The sequence below is a fragment of the Bolinopsis microptera genome, chromosome 7, assembly GCF_026151205.1.
Source record: "Bolinopsis microptera isolate Bmic1 chromosome 7, MBARI_Bmic_1.0, whole genome shotgun sequence".
In the NCBI taxonomy this organism is placed as follows: Eukaryota; Metazoa; Ctenophora; class Tentaculata; order Lobata; family Bolinopsidae; genus Bolinopsis; species Bolinopsis microptera.
Genome location: NC_087078.1, coordinates 5092429 through 5114676, shown reverse-complemented (window position 1 = coordinate 5114676; position 22248 = coordinate 5092429). Strand labels below are relative to the sequence as shown.

At 37.2% G+C, this 22248-nt stretch overlaps 1 protein-coding gene across 1 annotated transcript in view; it reads right to left on the bottom strand.

Moving 5' to 3' along the window:
- LOC134818949 (uncharacterized) overlaps window positions 1–22248 on the bottom strand; it is a 51791-nt gene that overhangs the window by 7878 nt on the left and 21665 nt on the right. Inside the window, exon 3 of the mRNA XM_063828683.1 lies at window positions 1937–2239. Within this exon, the coding sequence (XP_063684753.1) occupies window positions 1937–2048 (112 nt within the window). The 5' untranslated portion in view covers window positions 2049–2239. The remainder of the gene's footprint in view (window positions 1–1936; window positions 2240–22248) is intronic.

Sequence of the window (22248 nt, the reverse complement as noted above, 5' to 3'; positions counted from 1 at the left end):
GTACAAGGTATTTGTTGCAGTGTAGAAGGAGCTGCTGGCTTACCTATGGTGGGTACAAGGTATTTGTTGCAGTGTAGAAGGAGCTGCTAGCTTACCTATGGTGGGTACGAGGTATTTGTTGCAGTGTAGAAGGAGCTGCTAGCTTACCTATGGTGGGTACAAGGTATTTGTTGCAGTGTAGAAGGAACTGCTGGCTTACCTATGGTGGGTACAAGGTATTTGTTGCAGTGTAGAAGGAACTGCTGGCTTACCTATGGTGGGTACAAGGTATTTGTTGCAGTGTAGAAGGAACTGCTGGCTTACCTATGGTAGGTACAAGGTATTTGTTGCAGTGTAGAAGGAACTGCTGGCTTACCTATGGTGGGTACAAGGTATTTGTTGCAGTGTAGAAGGAGCTGCTAGCTTACCTATGGTGGGTACAAGGTATTTGTTGCAGTGTAGCAGGAGCTGCTAGCTTACCTATGGTGGGTACAAGGTATTTGTTGCAGTGTAGAAGGAGCTGCTAGCTTACCTATGGTGGGTACAAGGTATTTGTTGCAGTGTAGAAGGAGCTGCTGGCTTACCTATGATGGGTACAAGATATTTGTTGCAGTGTAGAAGGAGTTGCTGGCTTACCTATGGTGGGTACAAGGTATTTGTTGCAGTGTAGAAGGAGCTGCTAGCTTACCAGAGGCACATATTAGGTGCGATGGGTGCGGGATCGCACAATTTACCGTTTTCCGCACATTTCCGCATAATTTATTGTTTTCCGCACACTTCCGCACATTTTGTAATTTTCTGCATATTTCCGCATAATCTAGCATTTTCCGCGTAATTTCGCATAATTTTGAAATTTTCGCGTTAAGAGTGTAAAAACCAAAATATGTTAAAAGTCGGGCCCTTTTAGGACCGTGACTCAGGCCCTTTCGGGACCGTGACCCAGGCCCTTTTGGAACTCATGCCTAGGCCACGTGACCCGGTAACCACGTGACCCGGTTACCACGTGACCCAGGCCCTTTCGGGACCGTTACCCAGGCCCTTTCGGGACCGTGACCCAGGCCCTTTCGGGACCGTTACCCACTCCCAGGCCCTTTCGGGACCGTGACCCAGGCCGTTATGGAACCCTCGTCGTTACCGTACTTCGATCATACCTGCAGCCCTTTTTATCGGGTAATGAGCTCTATTGACTATTCGTTGTAGCGTTGGCTTTATAGTGGGTTTAATGGATCTTGGATCAAATGGTTTACAAGTACTGACGATCGATGCCAACAAGCGTGTCACATATATTTGCGATCACGCATGGGATCTGATCGACTCTATCAAGAAGCGTCTTCAAATAACTGTCTCCTGATCTTTACCAGATCAAGTCACTGTTCTCAGATAACTGAATCTCAATATAGGTTCAATCATGGTCTTAGTAAAGAACTACAGTTACACCCTCAGTAACACATAAACACTAAACAGACCTATTTTTGATAAGAGCGGCGGTTATACGTTTAGAATTTCCAAAGTCCTTCAGAAAATGCAAAAGAAAACCGCACAATTCCCGCACAAATTTCGAAAAAATCGTCGCACATTTGCCGCATAATTGGTAAAAATTTACCGCACCTTACCGCACATTTTACCTTTATAGTCGGGTGCGGTACCGCATAATTTCGATTTTTTTACCGCACCTTATATGTGCCTCTGTAGCTTACCTATGGTGGGTACAAGGTATTTGTTGCAGTGTAGAAGGAGCTGCTAGCTTACCTATGGTAGGTACAAGGTATTTGTTGCAGTGTAGAAGGAGCTGCTAGCTTACCTATGGTGGGTACAAGGTATTTGTTGCAGTGTAGAAGGAGCTGCTAGCTTACCTATGGTGGGTACAAGGTATTTGTTGCAGTGTAGAAGGAGTTGCTGGTTTACCTATGGTGGGTACGAGGTATTTGTTGCAGTGTAGAAGGAACTGCTGGCTTACCTATGGTGGGTACAAGGTATTTGTTGCAGTGTAGAAGGAGCTGCTGAGATTGGGGGTTATTAACACTGGAACATATCACCAGATCTGGCTTGTTCTTATCAAACCAGTCCATGTTGAGTTCTGTGTATTTCTTAATCTCGCCAGCTTCTGTCCAGCTCCGTTCGTGGCAGCTTTTGGCTCCTTCCTGAGAAAGTATTGTTAGTGTTTTGATGGTTCCAATGTTAATGTGGCTCCTGCTGAATTGTTAATTTTTATAGTTTAGTAAGTTGTCATCTGGCCATACAATATGGTTCACTTATAATACTGTTGTCTCCATTAGTTTTATATCCAAATAATGTCAATGTAATTTTGCATTGGACACGAAGGGAAACACACAATGTAAGGCTGGAAATCGTCGTAAAACTACATCATTAGAGCCTGTAAATTAGCCTGTAAATTAAATTTAGCGCAGACATCAATTATTTATTCTTCGCGCGTTTGGGCAATTTTGTCGGATTTATGGGAGTTCAGAAACTTAAGCAGCTGCAGAATTTCAAAACTTCAATTATAGACCTTTTTCAATATTAGTATTACTATGACAAATACTGTCATAATATCGATTATCGATGTTCCGTGTTACTTTGAAATCATACATATGCACTATGCATTATGCATGATATTATGTTGTATCAATACCTACTAACGTACTAATTTCTGATGCACAAGCAGAAGTTCACAGCAATTTCAATAAAATATCACTTGATATTTTCCATAACACATTAGTTTCATCACGGTCATGTTTTGTATCCAGTGCGGTCTGTACTACTGTTATAATATAATAATATGATGTTCAATACATTAATACATTTAATAAATCTAACATTATAATATTAAAATAATACATTATAATGTTATGTGTATATTTATTAGCCAACAAGTCTTTAAAAATAGCATCTAGCTCTGCGGCTCAGCCAATTATTAAATTCTAAAGGATTTTGCTTCACAAAAATGTGCTTTATGTATTTGCTTAGCTGCGGAATGAAAAAGGCCCACTTGTAGATTTCCATAAAAAGCCCTAAAATGGACATTTTGTAACATTCTTGTTTTCATGATATCTTAATATATGTTTACGAACCACAGCTAGTTTAGTATATGTAATTTAACACTAAAACCAGGTTATTATGCAGCAAACTTGTATAAAGGCATTACAATAAACTTGTGTATATGGCTCATCAATCAATAAAAAGGCCCATTTCTATTATCTTTTTGAATAACGTAACATGGTATACAAATGAGTATGTTATACATAGTTTTGATTGATCTATGTATTAAGGTTATTAAAGTTGTTGATGCATTTAAATAAAGACATGAAACAACTTAACAAATTTAAAAAATGTTAATTGGGACCAAAATATAGAATTTTGTAAACCATATAAATAGTAATGTAATTTAAATTTACGACAGAACGCGGTAATTTAATCAAATGAATATAGCTAATTAAATAAAGGTTGGATATTTAAACACGGTTTAATTTATATAACAAATTGTATAGAAAGATAGAAATTGGGGCCCTATATATTAGAAATTTTTAACAATAAAATGTCAGGTCACAGTTTGTCCACTGAATGGCAGAGTACAATTGACCTCGTAATTGTATACATGAAATTTAACAATTTGGTGTACAAAATGCTGAGTACCGGGAACATTAAAAACTTACAAAATTCAATGTAATGGGCCCAAGTACAAAATATGGTTCAATATAATGTTGATAAACCCTTAATGACCTAGGCAACTGGTCTGAACTTCAAAAATATAAAAAAGCTTGCCTACACCCCTCACACTAGGATACATACTAAATATACAATATACTCCAATAAAATTACTTTTCTAATTTTACATTATTCAAGTTCCGCATCACATTTTAAACAAAATTATAACGAATAAGGATTGCTTTACAATTCCTGTAATGAGAAACTAAAAACCATGATAACCCAGTACTAAGAAACTATTGAACAATCCAAAAATGGCTTTTTGTAGTAAAAACATAAATATGTTACAAAATTTAATGATTCCATTAAATTATCTTATACAATTTATATTAAGTTTAAAGTAGATACCCACACGGTTCACAGAATAGAGGAGCAAAATTGGGCTCTTTGTTCTGCGACCGTGTTACCTCGTGGGCGACAGTTTTGTTGAGTAGTAGTGCTGGGGAAAAAAACACTCTTAAATATCAATGACTGTAAATATTGTTCATTGAACCATTAGTTGCCCACAGTTTATGCCACAGTTATGTGGTCACGAAACAAATTTTATGGTCAAACATATATATCGTAGAAGGGCATGATTTAACCCCATCACTAAGCATCTGGAAGGATAATAGCAACACAAGGATAAACTGAGCTTTAAAACATGACCACCATCCAAAGCATAAACCATAGCTCCCAAATAAATAAAATTGCTCTACATAGAAACATCTTGCCTGATCATATCACATTGTGTCCCCCTGGGGTTCGTAAAGCCCTTACAGGCAACTGGTTCCTTTTACTACCAGCCACAATAAAACTAGTCATGCATGCCAGTACTGTCATAAACTGTAACCAACTATTTATAAATGAGTGTATCATTTGCTAGAATATTAAATTTTAAGCCATAGATGCAATACTTCTCAAATTTAAATTTAAAAAAAACATATTTAAAACCTATCAATGATGTGGTGTCATTTCAATACATAACTAAAATTCAACTTTGAAAGTCATAAGTTATTAGTCACAAACAAAAATTATAGTTAAGACATCATTTTCATTGTGGTTTCCCATTATTGAGAATTTATGATCTGTAAATGAAGAATAATTGGTAATAAATTTAGACTTTTGTTTTATTAAACCATTTTGTTTGTTATTAATCAATTTTTTGGGGCCCATACAAAATTTGTCAAGATCTGGTTGATGGAACCCTTTTTGACCTGAAAAACTGGTATGACTCAAAAACTATAATTAAGCTTACCTAACACCCCTCACACTAGTGTACATACTCTATACACTTAATTTCTAATGTTTACAAATTCAAGTTCCGCCCAGCCATTATAATTCAAATTATTTGAATAAGGATTGCTTCAGAATTTGTATGAGAAATCTAAAAACCATGTTACAATACAAAAATATATTGAATAGTCCAGATAAAGACCTTGGCAGATGAAAACAAAAATATGTTACAGAATTACATGTTTTGGGCCCAAGTAACAAAATTTGTGACAAGAATAATTGTTGAAGGAACCCTTTGTGGACCTAGAAAAACTGGTATGAAATGAAAAACTATCAAGAAGCTTCTCTAAAACTCATTTGAAAAAGAGTAACATAGAAATGTGTTACACAATTCAATATCCAAGGGTCCCCCAACTAAACTGCTATAACTCAAGACCTTAATATGTTAAAAATTCCTGATTCAAGGAGCCCTCAGTCAAAGGTCAAGTTTTTATGTCAGTAGTGTTTCAGTTTCTAAAAATGTTAACAGAATTTCCAATCCCTAGGGGCCCAGAAGTAAGAGTGGGAGAAAGTGTACAAACCACCACCCAGGTTTTGAAACACGTCCCTTTACAGCTTGTCCAAAATACTGCTCAGCTCAGCCTCATAGATTATCAACTCACAATCGTATGGCATTGAAGCAATCAGTGCCCATAGTTTTGAACTTAAGATGTCCTCCAACAAAAGCATCTATGGTCTATGCAAGCAATGTTTCTGTAAGAATTTGGTTCCTAGATGCCATGGGTGCTGAAGATAACCAAATTTGCTATAAGCAACAAAGAAGGGTCAGAACGATGTGCCAGAATCAGTAATGACAGGAATCTGAACTCCAATGCAATCGTGAGTAAAAGACCATCCCTGGTAATTACAAGATCTAATATGCCCCCATCTCTGTGTGTTGCACTGAAATTGTTGTTGCACCCACCCACACGACTTACGGTAGTGAATTAAACCATTGTGCAACTGAATCATTTTTCTGTCTTCAATATGGATAATAAAATCACCACAATAGAAAAATATATGATAAGGTAATGATGTATTGTGTATTAACGAAACTAACTGCACACTAGAAAAATCGCCTAACGGAATAAAACGACATCACATTAACTTGGATTCCATGACCGATACCAAGATCCCATCCGCACATCGGGCAAAGGGGGGGGCTTGCCATATAACATACACAAACGTAGTAGCGACTCTTGATAAATGATGTTTTTCAATCCCAAACGCCGAACCCTCAAATAATAGCGGCGAATTCATATTATCAAGCTCCACCAGTGTAAAGGATATCAATAAAACCAAGATAATTGGAAATGTTTATCGCTCACCGACCCTCTAGAAAACCTGAAGCATATCTGAAATTTTTTAAAAGTACGCTCACAACCTGGAAGACACTCTCGGCAAACCATATGACTACAGGAGATTTTAACCTAAATTAAACTGAAGCACAGTAGCCAACCAGGCAGGTCCAAAGCATTATAGGATATTGCAACCTCTTACGGTTTCAAATCCAAATTGTATCACGTCCCAACACGCATAACAGACCACAGTGGCCACGCTAATTGATCATAACTTACACGAACACTCTTGAAGTACAATAAGCAGCCACTTATTAACACTAGATACTGTCGATCACTTAGCGATAGTATACAACATTATAATCTTGAATAATACAATCCACCAGCAGTTACCACCGCTCCGCATCATATAATCAAAATCCAACACAACCAACGACGTAGTTTTAATTAGGCCAACAACCATAAATTTAGAGAGATTTTACATAATGGGAAAAGAAAATTGGGTCTTAAATCTAACAAATAACCCCTGAAGCTAACCCCATCATTTTTGATTGTTTAAAAATCGCGGCTCGTCTTACAACAGGATTTATAACGCTGCATACCCACAAAAAGACAGACCCCCGAGCGCACACAAGACAAAATGAACGTGTTAATCCCAAACCATGGATACTGCCGCTGAGGCCTATGAAGAAACTATAGAAACGTAAAAAATCAGGCATATCAAGATTTTGTTAAGGAACCAGTTGGGATAGGAACCAGCTTAAAAATACGAAAAACGTTTTGAAAAAGTTTTGCACCAAACACGTTGACAAAAGCCCAAAAACATACACTACAAAAAAAATCTTATGAACAACACAAAAGGATAATTCTAGAAGCATGGCAGATGATTAATAACGGACTTCTGAATAGGAAACCCAGCCAAAAACCTACATCGAAAAAACTGACGGACGAAAACGGACAAGTCAGCACTGTGCTCCGGCAGCAGTAGCAGAAAAATTTAATAGAACACTTCTCAAACATCGCTCCAAAAATTAAATCTGAAATTAGTAAGTAGGACCACTTTCCGATCCTCCAGGTGGGGCCCGAGGGGACACTACGAAACCCTTCTCCAAAAAGTATCTACCATACAACCATTCACAACTACCGAAGCTCAAACGTTATTAACCTATTTAAGAATAAAGCTAACTCTTGACACCAAAATCCAAAACAACCACTCCAAAATTGCCACAGGCCTGTTCATAATTTTTACCACTCGTATTGGCCCACCACGTTGTTAACATCTCGTCGAACAATGTGGACTTTCCCCAAGCCTTGAAAACGGCAAAAGTAGTATCCTGTACATAAAGGTGGATACTAAAACTGACAACAAAAAATTACAGACCGATATCTCACTGCCACTTTCTCAAAAGATCCTACGAAAAGCTTATCACAATCGATTCATAAATTTTCTTGGATACCCACAATATCCTTTGTGAAAATCAATACGCTTCCGCCCAGTTAGAGGTCTTGTGAACATGCACTTCTTAATGCTAAAGACAGAAACCACAATTCAAATGTCTAAAAGCAAGTTTACTTTTAGCTCCTTTTTGATTGACTTTAGCAAAGCCTTTGACCTTGTGGATCACTCCTACTCCTAATTAGCTCGAAGCACTCTGGCCATAATGAAGGTCTATCTTTAAACAGGTTAAAAATCATATCTTATGAACAGAAACCATTTTGTATCAATTGATCCTCTGAAAACCTCAAGCCAATCCTATTATTTACGGTGTCCCCATGGGTTCAATTTGGGACCTCCTCCGTTTTATAATCTACAAAAACGATCTTCCCCCCCCTCAAATGATCAGAAATAGCAAATTTCATCATGTACGCAGAAGATGCAAAAATTTTCCTAACAGAAAAAAAATAATACGAGGTTAAGATAAGCTCAAAATTCTTAGCGATGGTCTAGTACATCCTTCAGCACAGAGCTAAAGCTCCTTTTTTTATACATTATTATAACAGAGGATCTGATATATAGAAATATATTGCTGTGCTGTAAAAAATTGACTTTATTTACTTTATTTTATTATTTATTTTTAGTTAAATGGGTAGATAACAAACTGATTAGCTCTAAATCTTTAAAAACGAATTAAATGATCTTTTCTCGACAAAGAAAAACCTCAATTTATCGCTGATTAGTATTTCTTTCTGGTGTTCACATACAATCGAAAGAAAAACAGAAGCCCGTTTCTTAGGTGTTATAATAGATAACAAAAAACTGAACTGGCTGGTCCGCAACATAATTCATGCCATTAAATTGAAAATGGCAGATACAATTGGAGTACATTACAAATCAAAAAAATATTTGCCTCTTGGAAGCAAGTTACAAATATAATCACAGCCTATGAGCAGTCTCACCTTAATTACAGCTCCCTCGTCTGGTTTTGCTGCCAAATCCCATATAGAAACGACTATATTGTTAAACAAAAATGGGTCTTAAGCAATACAACCACAGGTTTGTTAATTACCTGTGGTTACAAAGATGGTACACCACCCAGCAAGACCAAGTCTGGTTTCTATGTACCAAAATATGGACAAGTTCATAGTATCATCGTAAAGAACGCATTAGATTTTTATTATACCATAACTGAAAAACTTCCCAAGTCTAGTGCCTGAGGTCCTATAAGAAAACAATACCTAACATGCACCAATATTTAACGTCGCCGATCCGGATTTCGAGTCATACAAACTTTATGGTCAATGAATACGGTAGAACACCCTTTTACAACAATCAGTATTCTACAAAGGTCCCCCACTATTACAAAAAAAAAGATAAGGTCGCAGCAACTTCCTGCCAAGTCTATTCAACCTTCACAACTACAAAAGTGCATAAAAAACAATGCTCATTGTCAACAAAACTGAGGGCATTGCAGACAAATGGCCTACTTTACGTTATACCAATATAACGGGACTCAAGGAAATCAGATGCGCAACATCAACCGAAATGCAAAATAACTCTGTCCCATACGCCCGCCATCACAGAATCAATATCACTGCATACCATCTCATTACACGCCATCAATTCGCCAGCAAAAACGGCATGAAACGCTATGCGACTGATAACATCGTTAAATTTTAAAAAATTTTGGAAATAGCTAGCTAGCAGTAGCTATGTGCCTGTTATCCACTCTAACAACTCTAAAAAGCATTTAATATGTATAAAGTCAACTAAAGGAGGCAACTTTATATAAGCTCAGCTAAGTTTTGTTCGAACAAGCTCTATTAGATACATTTAAATCGTTTAATGAGATCTAATCTTGTACGAGTTATGAGTTTGAATTGATACCACATATTATATATATTAGATTTTTGAGTAAACATTGGCTGGTACTTTTCGTGCCGTCCCCAATAAAAAACAAAAAAAAACATTAATGATTACACACTCGCGCTACTGTACGTCGACACTCGACAGTCGACATTTGAACCTTCGTGCACCGTGTTGAATGACGAAGTCCGTCAACCTATCCAAATATTTGTTGCGAAATAGCAGAGCAACGATCTGAACGACAGAAATTTTAATAATTAAATTCACCACAATATGAAGGTGACCAGCAAGAAATCACGGTTATAAAGTCACGATGATAGCGGCGCTGGCGAGTGAATTAATAAAATTCTATTTACTAGTGTATACTTAATTCCATATTTTTACATTTGGCCGGGAATTACATAATTTTTTTTTAAATCATTGCCTAACTTCTTGTTTTAATTGAAGATGTCACATCATTTCGCAGCTCGGCGCGGCAGAGTAGCGCATCACGCTACAAGTTTTGTTTAATACATGTCCAAATTTATGCATACTAATCTGAATCGACAATCTCCCGTAAAGTACTCTAGAGATACATCAACGAGCACTGTGTTACGCTCCGGTAGCACCTAAAATTTCTTATTATCGTAGTTATCTCTTGTAGATAACAACATTTGCATCTCATACAACTCTTATCGCTCTTCGTTGCACGTTGTACAAAGGAAAGAAGATTGACTTCAAACATAGAACCCCTTATCAGCATCTCGTACAAAACCTCACCCCCTGCACCCGATGATGGAGAAGTTATGAGTTTTGAAAATCTGTGCGTACATATTTGATTTGTTTAAAGTTTTATAGGTAGCAATGGACCATTTACATTATATATTAACCAAATATTGTGCTCTGCCAATTGGCATATCGACTTAATTTAATTGTATGTAATATTGTTTGAATGATTTTTTATTTTTATGTTATCTCTCCGTGGCTGCTTAACGTCAGACCTTTTAAAGATAGTTAAAATACCCCAACAGATCGCAAATCTTGTAAATGCTATTGTGGGCTTTACTTGACAGCAACATTCCAATCATGACGCAAAGTTTCCTTGAAAACATTTCCTGTGTATTTTGAAAATAATTTATTCTCCGCATCAACCAGCAATGTGGGCTTGTGATTAAAAGAAAGCAATTTTCAGCCGTTAGAAAATCAGCTAACAGTGTAAATCTGTATGTAGAAAGCACTTGCTTATTTCGATAAGGAGGGACAGAGGGCCCAAGATGCGATCAAAACCATACAATATTGAATGATTAGATTAAAATAGTTAGCCCTTTGGCTAGAGAATACTTTTCTTAGATTCGTAGTCCATTTTAATATTGGTAATATTTAATGAAATTGTTAATGATTGATAGTAATATTTAGGTCCGAGGGCCAGTTTTCCCAAAAAAACAGTGTAAATCAGGTTTGGCACGCAGGCACGGAAAATAATACCTCACCAAATAATCCCATCACAATTCAAGAGTGTTTTTTCTACAAAGATTAGGAGAGCACTTATTGAAATAAAAGCTCAGATTCGAAAATCCAAGTATAGAGATTTTTAAGGAAAAGAAAAAGAGGTAGTCAAAAAGAGCTGTATTAAAATACAAAAACATCAGCCGGATCTGCTGACACAGAGGAGTTAAAGCGCGACCCTCAGGGATTGATGGCACAAGCAGGACTCTTCCGATTAAGAAGTCCCTTCAAGCGACCCACAGCTACAGGACCACCCCAGCTGACAGGCCCTAAAAATCAAAGAAGCAGGTTCACCCTACTTACTACTTGTGCCATCTGTCCAGAGGGTGACTGTGAGCTTGACTTTATTTACTTGCCCCAGTGCAGTTGCAACATTTTATACTCCACAGAGCTTTTGATTTTGGCTTACAAATTGCTTTCTGGCAAATAATTTCGGAAATATTCCCCTTGCCACAACAAAAGTATATGGTAAATTCTCGAGTTTAAATTTACAAATTTTGGCTTTTAAACACCCTTAATTGTGTACTGTTTTTTCATCAGATTCTTAATTTCTCCCTATCTGAATGAACTATATTGAAAATAATTTCAAAATTCATTGCATGTTTCATGCCTAACAATTTCAATATTTCATCTAGAAATATGTATATGTGAACAAAAGAATGAATGCTGCAAACAAGGTGCAATCCTTCAATGCAAACCTCATCAACTCTAATGTCAACAAAGAGGAAATTCAATTCAATTAAGAAGAATCATTTTGCATACTATGCATCTTTACCTTGGTAATGCAGCATCAGATGTTAACATAATCAGTGTCTGCCTGTTGCTAGATATTTTTAAAATAAGTCTCCACAGATGCATTGCATAAATTCGTAGGATTCTGAGCGATGAATGTGGCGCAATCTTTCATTGTGGATTCTCTCCGGTGAATTCATTCTTGTATGTTTTCTACTGAAACGGACACAGCTCCATCTTGACTGCACAAGTATTCCAGATGGTTTGCTCTCTCGAGAATGAGCATTGTGTCACAGACCAGCCACATACACACGCAAAACTGGTCAACGAAATAGTGCAGTATTTTCAGTCATCAAATAAACGAAATTTCATTACTAGGTCCAAAGGGATCCGGTAAAACAGCATTAATCAGGGACATTCAAGCATCTGCCTGAATTTAAACCACAATATGAGTGCCTGCCAACGATCTTGAAAGCCCAAGAGATTCTCTTCAATCTGGGAGAACAGATATCTTTGGTGGAAGTAAAACCTTTACAGATAAGAAAAGCAATATTTTCTGGACAGTTGTGACGAATTACCATGTTAGATTGAAGGATGGCTCCGGTTCTGAGTGTCGTATTCACCCATGAGGTCAAAACAGAAAGGATTCTTAATATTTTTTTTTTACCTTGATTGACTCCAAAGCTGTTGACTTGCTGCCGATGCCAAAATGTATGAGCTGCCATCCTGTGCTAATGATCAAATTGAAGCAAATACAATACATCAAATTTTGATTTTTAAAGAGGAAAATATGAGTCTTTTTTGAAATCTAGCATTCAAAAGTATCCTCAATAATCTCTTTTACATGTTATACTGATGGGTTCTTTAATCCATATCTGTTAAAGAATCTCATTTTTTGAGTTTCTCAAGAAGTTGCCAACTTTGATGATGAAAAAGACTTTGTTACACATACAACTCAAATCAATTGTAGATGTACTCAACAACTTTGATGAAATGCAGTCATTTGCATCTGTTGCAATGTATCATTAAGTTGGAGGTGCATATGCGTCCCTACATAACTGTATATTCTCACTATAATCTGAATTATGACACAGAACCATTTCTCAATGTTTAGTAATCTTTTTGAATGCAAACTCCTTGTATATTAAAACACGATGATAGGTATTTCCTTTATGCAAACTTTCTGAAACCCCTTGATGACTATTGATAATTTCCAGGACAGATCATATGGGAATACTGCAGCTAAGCTCACTTCTGTGTTGAATATCACATATATTGGGTGAGATAATAATTGAGTCCATTGAATGAGGACAAGAATTCTAAGCCAACAAGTGGAGTAACGTTGAAAAGATTTGTCATAAAAGCCCTGAACTCAAAATTCAGCATTCCAGACACAATAAGCATTTTCATCAATCTGCATGCTTCGTGCAGCAGTGTAGTTATCAAACTCAAACTTTTTGGCAAGTTCGATTTTTTGACTGTGATTGAATGTGTGACATTTATGAGACTGTTCACAACTATGATGTAAGACTTCAATAGTTTCATCTGGCGAATCTCGAATCTTCTAAAGTGGGAAAGAAATCCATTTTGATTCAATACATATTCTTTTTTACAACTTTTCAAAAAGGTAACTGAGAATTAAGGAACTTCTTCTATGATATACTCAATGATCAACAGAGTTCAACCAAAGTCTTTCAAATCCATCAGATGACTCCACTGAGAAGATGCTCACCTTGATTATTGTGAATACAAATCTACAAGATGCATGCTTGAAGATGCAATGAACATTCTCCTGGAATTGATTAAGATGCAGCAAAAAAATGGACATTTCATTATAATCAAATTTAGCACTACAAGTGAAAGTGTATAAACCGTTAAGCGAGGCTTCTGAATCATGGGATATAATTATAGCTTTGTTTCATAGCAATACAAGCCTTATGTTCTTAATTACAAATACCACAATGTACAGTATTATCGGTCTAATGTACTTATTGGCACAACACCATAGATTATACTTGATACGTATACGGTAGAGCGTATCAAATATAATGTACACTGTACAGTCTATACAATGTACATTTTTTACATATTTATAACACATTCAGTGTACCCTTTACACATAATCTCAGTGTGTGACAACCTCTCTTGTAAAGAGAAGGAAAGTGTGTGTACACTGTACAATACAAACGTTTCTATGAGGCCCAATTTGTTTGTTTGTTTGTTTGTTTGTTTGTTTTCAAGAGCTACTTGCCACTTATGTCCAGCTCATTATATAAAATTATATAATGTAGGACTTCTAGGCAGAGTGCTTGGTTGTGGGACACACTCGACTTTAAGAATGGTGAGAAACGACAAATCTCACTAGTGAGATATCAACAGAGTGTGAACCACTGCCTGACTTACCTGTGGTTTGAGAATAGGAGAGAGTATCTTCCGTGTTGTTGAGATTCTGTGAGTCCTTTGACCACGTTGCTGGTTACAAACTCTTGTTGTGGGAGGTGGTAGGATCATAGGCGCAATTGCATGATGGATAAGAGATGAGGTTTAACAAGTGATAGTTGTGGGGTATCTAATGGTTTAATGAGTAATAATATAAATGAACACATGGTAAACATAAGTAATGTCAAAACAATGTCATTCTGCGAATCTCAGGTAAAGGGGAATGCTAAGGAGGAACTTGAGTAAAGAATGGGGTGAGATGCTGTTAAAATCTGCTAGGTGAGGAGAGGAGCCGAGGTGTTTTAGCCTATCGAACTCTAGGGCTGGGCAGAAAAAGAGAACGTGGTAATTGTCTTGGCGTCCAGAGAAACAGTACGAACAATTAGGGTTGATCGTGACGTCTATTATGTTCAGAAAGGCTTGAAGTGGTGCACAGTTATCCAGAAAAGCAGTAATAATGCGAGAGTTACGCCTGTTAAGAGACCTGAAGAAATTAAAGTGCTGTGGTAAGGAGTAGTGGGTAAGTAGGGAGAGTAGAGGGTTAGAGGAAGTGGAGTCAGACCAGTTATTGACTCTGGAGGTAAAGCCGTTATCTCGCAGTGTCTTCTTGAATGGCTTACGGGAAGAGGAACTGTTTTAATGGAGCTGCAGGTGGTCCCTTCCTTCGCAAGAGTGTCAGCCAGATCGTTACCTCTTATACCTGAGTGTCCTCTTATCCATGTTAGGGAAACAAAAGAGCAAAATGATGTGAGCATATCTAGTTCTTTTCTTGTTTCGATGCATAATGGGCTAGACGAGGCGTCGGCAGATAGGGCATGAACTGCAGGAAGTGAGTCTGTGAAGATGGCTACTGATGCGTTCTGACAGGGCAGGGAGCGAAGGCATGCGCAAGCTTCTCTTATGGCCATCATTTCGGCTTGGAAAACGGTGTTGTGGTCACCCAGTCTCCATTTGAATGCAGCTAAGGGGTCTACGTCATGCATGGAGTATACCACAAGTGCTGAGCCTGTTTTGTTATTGAGGCTGTTTTGTTATTGAGCCTGTTATTGAGGCGGGATCCATCAGTAAAGCAGCAGAAGTGGAAACAGAGGAACAGTGAGGAGGTAACTCGTGATGTAGCCACGTGTTAAGAATTCCTCGTGTAGGAGGCCCATATCCACATAATTAAAAATTTCCTCCCAAACCTATTTTCAGACCCTTCTGTGGCCCGCTCGCTTCGCTCGCAGCGGCTAAGTTACTTTTCCAATTCCAACAGGGGCGTGCGCAGGATTTTTAGAAGGGGTGGGCGAGGAGTCATCGTGAAGTACCGGCTCCGAGGCTACTGCGGCAGGGGCTCGGGGGCGCAGCCCCCGGAAAATTTTAACTGGATTATATGCTAAACCAATAGGATATCAATGCAGAAGGTTCAAAACAGTTGATTAGACACTTGGTTATTAGTAATATTTTAAGAAGGCTCGGGGGCGCAGCCCCCGGAAAATTTTAACTGGATTATATGCTAAACCAATAGGATATCAATACAGAAGGTTCAAAACAGTTGATTAGACACTTGGTTATTAGTAATATTTTGAGAGGGCAGGGGGTGCAGCATCCGGAAAATTTTTAACTGGATTATATGATACTGATAGACCAATAGGATATCAATAGAGAAGGTTCAAAGTAGTTGATTAGACACTCGGTAATATTTTGGATTTAAAACATTGGACAAATTAAAATTAAAGATGGCACTAATTTTAAGTCATTTAGAGAGGAAAAATTTCCTCTCGATACCCAATGATTGAACTGCTCTTTGCGGACTGCAATTGTCAGTCGCTAACCAAGAAATTTCCTCTCAGATGCCAAAAATTTCCTCATTCTTCCCAAATTTCCTCCCAGATATCTGGTGAGTTTGCCAACTTTGTGGATATGGGGTAGGAGGAGGTTGAACAATTAAAGAAGCAGGTAATTATCACTATGCTGGGTAAACGGACAGTGAAACAAGGAGAGAAGGATTACTAATGGCTTAAACACTAATTGCAGACTAATGTGAGTGAAGTGCTAGGCACAGAGCTGCCGTTTTCTGACAAAAGTGCTTAAGTAACACAAGGTTCATTTTGTGCAAATTGACTTTAAAGATTTCAATTCTGTAATTGCTCTGGGGTAGCTACTGTCCAATTTAAACTGCACCCACTATGTTTCTAAGGTACTTTGTCGACTTTTGAGACTTATGACAAGGTTTCATCATCCTAGCTTCTCGGAAAGTGCCTCAAAATCACAAATTATAGTTTGAATTTCTTAGAAAAGTGCTTAAGTACAGTCACATCGGCAAATACTACATGTTCTGATGAAAATGACCCGTTCAAACCATTGGTCATCGAAAGTAAAACGAAAAATTAGCCTAAAACTGTTGTGATGAAACATTGGTTGTAAATAGGGGACACGCTGAAATAGAAAATTTGAAATTTCGTTTTCTGAGAAAAGTGCTTAAGTACAGCCACATCAGCAAAAGCTCCATGTTCTGATGAAAATGACCCGTTCAAACCATTGGTCATCGAAAGTAAAACGAAAAATCAACCTAAAACTGTTGTGATGAAACATTGGTTGTAAATAGGGGACACGCTGAAATAGAAAATTTCGTTTTCTGAGAAAAGTGCTTAAGTACAGCCACATTAGTGGGAACTTTATCTGCGATCATTCTGACCTAAAATTTTACGACAAATTGATTGGTGGTGGTTTAAGAACACGAAAACACTCCCTTCTCCCCAGCGGATTCAAAAATAGTCGAAATTCTACCAGCATTTCAACGAAGAGTTGATTGGTGAAAGTACGGGATAATAATAAATAAGTTTCTTTCTTTAGAAATTAAATTAAGAACTCAGATGAGGCTTTCTTCATAAAGACCAATGATTTGCGAATTATTGATATCGTAACGCGAGGCAAAGAAAAACAAGCGTATAAAAATGTAACATAATTGTAAGTAATGCTGTACATAAATAAATGGTAAATAATACAAGAAATAGATGATTTTTAGTCAAACACTTGATTAAGATCTGTTATATAGCTGTACTATCAGGCAAGTTCATCCAGAATACCCTACTACTCGGGGCCATAAGCCTGCACAGTTTACGTATAATGTCTTGTTTTTTGGGAGTAGCTATCCCCCGGGGCTCTTCCTGGGCGAAAGCTATTTTGCAACCTATGGTAATGAGTCTCTCGTCTTTTTGTCTGAGAAATGGAGTGAAATGAAAGGAAACCTCGTCATGATTTGTTTTCCATTCCATTTCTACAGACCCACGCTGGAAACTTACAACTTTAACATCTTTAGTTTTTTAGTTGCTTGTTCCGTAGGACCTTGACCACGATTCAAAGTCTGTGCAGTTCATGCTTATCGCAAAACCCACCTGTTCAACTGCCTGAACAAAGTCCTTATAATCATGAAGTTGACCTGATTGTTTAATGGACAACTCCACTTTATGGTGAAATGAGTCTGCACTCATAAAGGTGTGCACTGGCTTTAGATACTTGACCGTTATCTTGTCCAGGTCAACATCTGGGCTGTTGATGAACATAGGGCAGTAAATAAAGTCCAACACTTGTTTTGAGCAGAACAATTGTCTGCCCAAAAAATGATCTCCCAGCTACCACCAATCTTGCCAACTGGCAAAATGTTTTATTGCCCTTATCCAAGTCGAGGACACATTCTCATCTTTCCTTCCTGCGATTGACTCATTCCAAAGAATCGCTAAAGGAGCTCCGTCTGACCCCAGCCTCGCGAAGGTCTCGTTAAATGTGACAAGGCGTCTTGTAAAAATCGCCTCCTTGTACTCCGGCATGTGTGGTAGTAAAAGAACTTTCTCCATATCAACAGAGAAGGAGCAGTGAAGCAAATCGCTTCTATCTCTTTGGTAATGTTCCCTTGCCTGTCGATAATCCCGCCAGTCTCAACTTATAAGAGAATACAAAATTTTAAAGCAAATTATGAAGTATATTTTGAAACGTTCTGCATTGACAAATCGGTAATTTCGACGGCGAAGCTAGCGTTTCTGAACTTTATGACCATCACCAATCGATCCGCCGTGAAAATTTAGATTTGTTAGTACCGATTATATAGTTTCAGTTGGCAGAATCAACATTTAATTAAACGTATAATGGCACTTAAGCACTTTTGTGAGAAAACGAGCCCGTTTTCACAAAAGTGCTTAAGTGACATAAATTGTTTTTTCCCAGGCCAAAAGACCCACGATCACCAAATTGCCGTCACTAGGCCAGTTTTTGACGTAGAAAACAATGCCACCATTTTCAGTTCCCAAAATAGCACCATTTTTGAAATAAACGGCACCCGTTTTCCAAAATGTTACTTAAGCACTTTTCTCAGAAAAATTACCATTTTTTGCATTATAGGGGGTTCCAAAAAGGGGGTTTTGGGGGGTCGGCAAATGTATCCAATGGTCCTCAGGGATAGTTCTTGACCCAAAAACAAAAGTTAGACCAAAAAACCCGAAATTTCCAAAATGTTACTTAAGCACTTTTGTCAGAAAACGGCAGAGAGTAAGGGGGAATTAAACTACTAAAGATAATAAGTGGGCTGAAGCTATTAACTTGTAAACATGTCGCAATAGAGATTGAAACATATCACTAATAAGAGTGTGCTACAATATGAAATCCGAAAATATTGAAGATTGGGGAAAACAGTAATAGTGGGATAATTATAGTGGTAAAGTGATTACTAGAGAGTGGTCCACAAGGAGGTTACGTGGGAGAGGTTGAGGTGCATGCTGTGATGGGTGGTCAAGAGCTGTCCAGCCAATTTTATATGGCCTAAAATATACACACAAAGCCTACAATAGTAGTTAAGGAGCCGCCACACTGCACTTGGCCAGGCAAGTGAACGAGGAGAGATCAGTGCAGTCCGGCAACATCAAAAGAACGTTTTGAATTACAGTTCAATGGTAGGCAGGGCTAGGTAGCAGCACTGTAATCATTGAGGAGAATTCCGAAAGAAGGCCTAATTTAACATTGTTTTTAATGTGCACCGTAGTTGTGCTGTTCTTCGATTGAATGTTTACACTGTGCAAAATGGAGACATCTTCCTGTGCCTAGCTGTAAAAAAAAAAGCTACGTGCGCGGGAGTGTGTGAACAAAAATGCGGCACTAACTAGCGAGCATGAGCAAGGGAAACGGGACTCAGTCGAAAAGGAGCCCTACACTAGTGTTTGTGACACTAAGGGGAGCGCAAGCGAGAGTAAAGAGGGCAAAAATTTAAGCAAGCAAATGCGCGAGCAATAAGACTCTGCCGACTTAAGTTTGTAAAATAAGTGACCCAAAAACAGAATCTAAATTAGAAGTATATCCATATGTTAAAACTTAAAGGAGTAGCAGGTTACCAGCTGGTGAGAAGGGTGCTGATGAAAACGTTAGATGACAGATAAAAGAAAGGTGATGGCATGAGTAAAGTCATAATAAAACGTCAGCGCAGAGAAATAGTTGATGAATTTATAAAGTAAAAGCTAAAAACTTAGAAGAGGATCATGGTTAATAATTAGTTAAAGAGTGGTAGGTTACCAGCTTTAGAGAAAATGCTTTAGTTGAAATGCTATTGAAAATGAAAGATTGCAAATAAAAGAACGTTGAAGACGTAAGTAGAGTCATAATAAATCGTTACGTAAGTAAAGTCATATTAAAACTTACGTAAGTAAAGTCATAACAAAACTTAAGCGCAAAAGGAATAGCAGATTGGTTTATTAATGAAGTGATACGCCAAACCCTGATCTGACAACGTGATGTTTCCGTTACGATGGTGTAATCGGAGTTGCGTCGGTATAATCGGAGTTGAAGTAGGGCTGAGCTGCCTTGAGTGTGCTGCTTGCTGCATGCTGGTATATCGTTTCCATCCAAGGTATAGGGGACGGGGTCTATAACTTTATGAGGCCCAATAGAAGTGATGTCTCAACACTCAACTGTAATTTTTGACCCTTTGTTCCGTACTGATTTTATAGAGTGCTCATTTGAAAATGTAAGACAAATTTACCGTTTTCGAGTAGCTTTGTACTCTTTAACTAATCTAACCTACAAATATTTCAAATTTCTCTAAAACTACATAATATTTCGATATTAATTCACACCAAGAAAATACTCAACCCAAATTGGAAATTTTAGATGTGTGTTCTTGAATCATCTTACGGGGGGATGCAACGTCAATTAATGTCAGTATTCCCTAAAAACCCCAAACTGACATTGACATTAATTGACATTAATTGACATTAATTGACATTAATTGACATTAATTGACATTAATTGACATTAATTGACATTAATTGACATTAATTTGTCTTGAAATTTGAGATTATCATTATTCGATAAATATTCAAGATATTCACGTCTATGTAAGTTAGACCGGTTCAAAAAACAAAATGTCCTTGAATAATTATGAGTATGTTCTTATCTGTTGATCCTTAGGTTCAAAGACCACCAAAAAAAATTTCAGCTTCAAACTCTTCCATCTTCGGTCCCCACCGGCCACGCCCATATTTCATTGGTTTCTTATACAGGTAAAATATCTAGAATCGGCTTTTTTAGTATGAAGGAGTAATGCTAGCTGTTTGAGATTCGTTATTCAAATATAAATGTCATGAAGGCATTTCGTTTAATGTGGGTTTTAAGTTCTGATGATGTTGAGAACCACGCCCTTGGATGGCCACGCCCATTTAAGAAAATTAAATTTCGGAAAACCGTATTATTTTAGTTTTATTGTTTAATGATCTGAATTTTTTTCACATTTCACATTTCCATATGTGATAGTAGTGAATAAATTGATGATATAAACGTTCTAAAGTGCTAAAAATATGGTAGAACTACATAATCTCTGGTCAAAAAATATCGTGTCAATTAATGTCAGTATTCCAAAATTGTGCAAAACTGACATTGACATTAATTGACATTAATTGACATTAATTGACATTAATTGACATTAATTGACATTAATTGACGTTGCATCCCCCCCATCTTACTATATATAAAGCGAGACGATATATATCTGTGCCATTTTACTGACACCACGGCATCAACTTTAACGCGACTTTCTGCAAAAACTGTAAAAGATATACAACTGAAACTTTTTTGACTGGGTCAAATGCTTTATTGGCCTCCAAATCAGTATGAAAAAATAAAAAATTGGCCAAGGAATAATGATTTTAGAGCCCGAAATTTGGACCCCCAAGTGGTGTCAAAAACGCCAATTAAATAGGTAATAATTATTTTAGTCTCTTGAGTCTTGACACCGTTTAGGGTTATATTATACGGGTTCCTGCTAGTATATAATTAATGATACGATACCAAAATTTTGTAATATTATCTATTTTATCAAAATTTTCCCAGCTGCAGTTTTCCTTTGTGATATATCAATTATCAGGTTTATCATCAGCAGAGTTCAAAAACATAGTAGCGTAATAAATAATGTTGCGAGTGTAAACGCTTAAACGTAACCTAACGTTACATAACTCAACATAACATAACTTAACTCAATAAAAGGTTTGAGTGGTGAATAAATACTGGCGGTTTTCACACTTCACTATTTATCTTATCTACACACACGGACAATAAGCTAAGACAGTAAACGTTATAAATCAGTGTACATTAGAACTCATTACATTTGGTTATTCGTTAGTACCGTGTAAGGATGGTTTGATGCTGTTCAAAAGTACATTTCATTTAATTGGCAACTATTATTCTAAGGATGGTTAGAGCTATGAAAATCTCCTAATTTTCAATAATAAATGGACAATGCAATGTTGGGCACATTAATCTGTCGTCATGATCACTAATTGTAGTGTGTGCAAAATAGCTAGCGGACTGACAGTGTTATATCACTGACTACAGCTATAAGCTTTTGACTACAGCTATAAGCTGTTGACTAGTGACTACAGTCTACAGCTGTCGACTAGTGATCTGTACAAAGGAATAATTTCATGGTTTCAATACTGAGTTTCGGATAACGAGCTGTTTATATAAATTAAATTGATTAAATTCTCTCGCCGGTATCGTTGAGCTGTAAATAGTATAATATTATATTAATAGGGA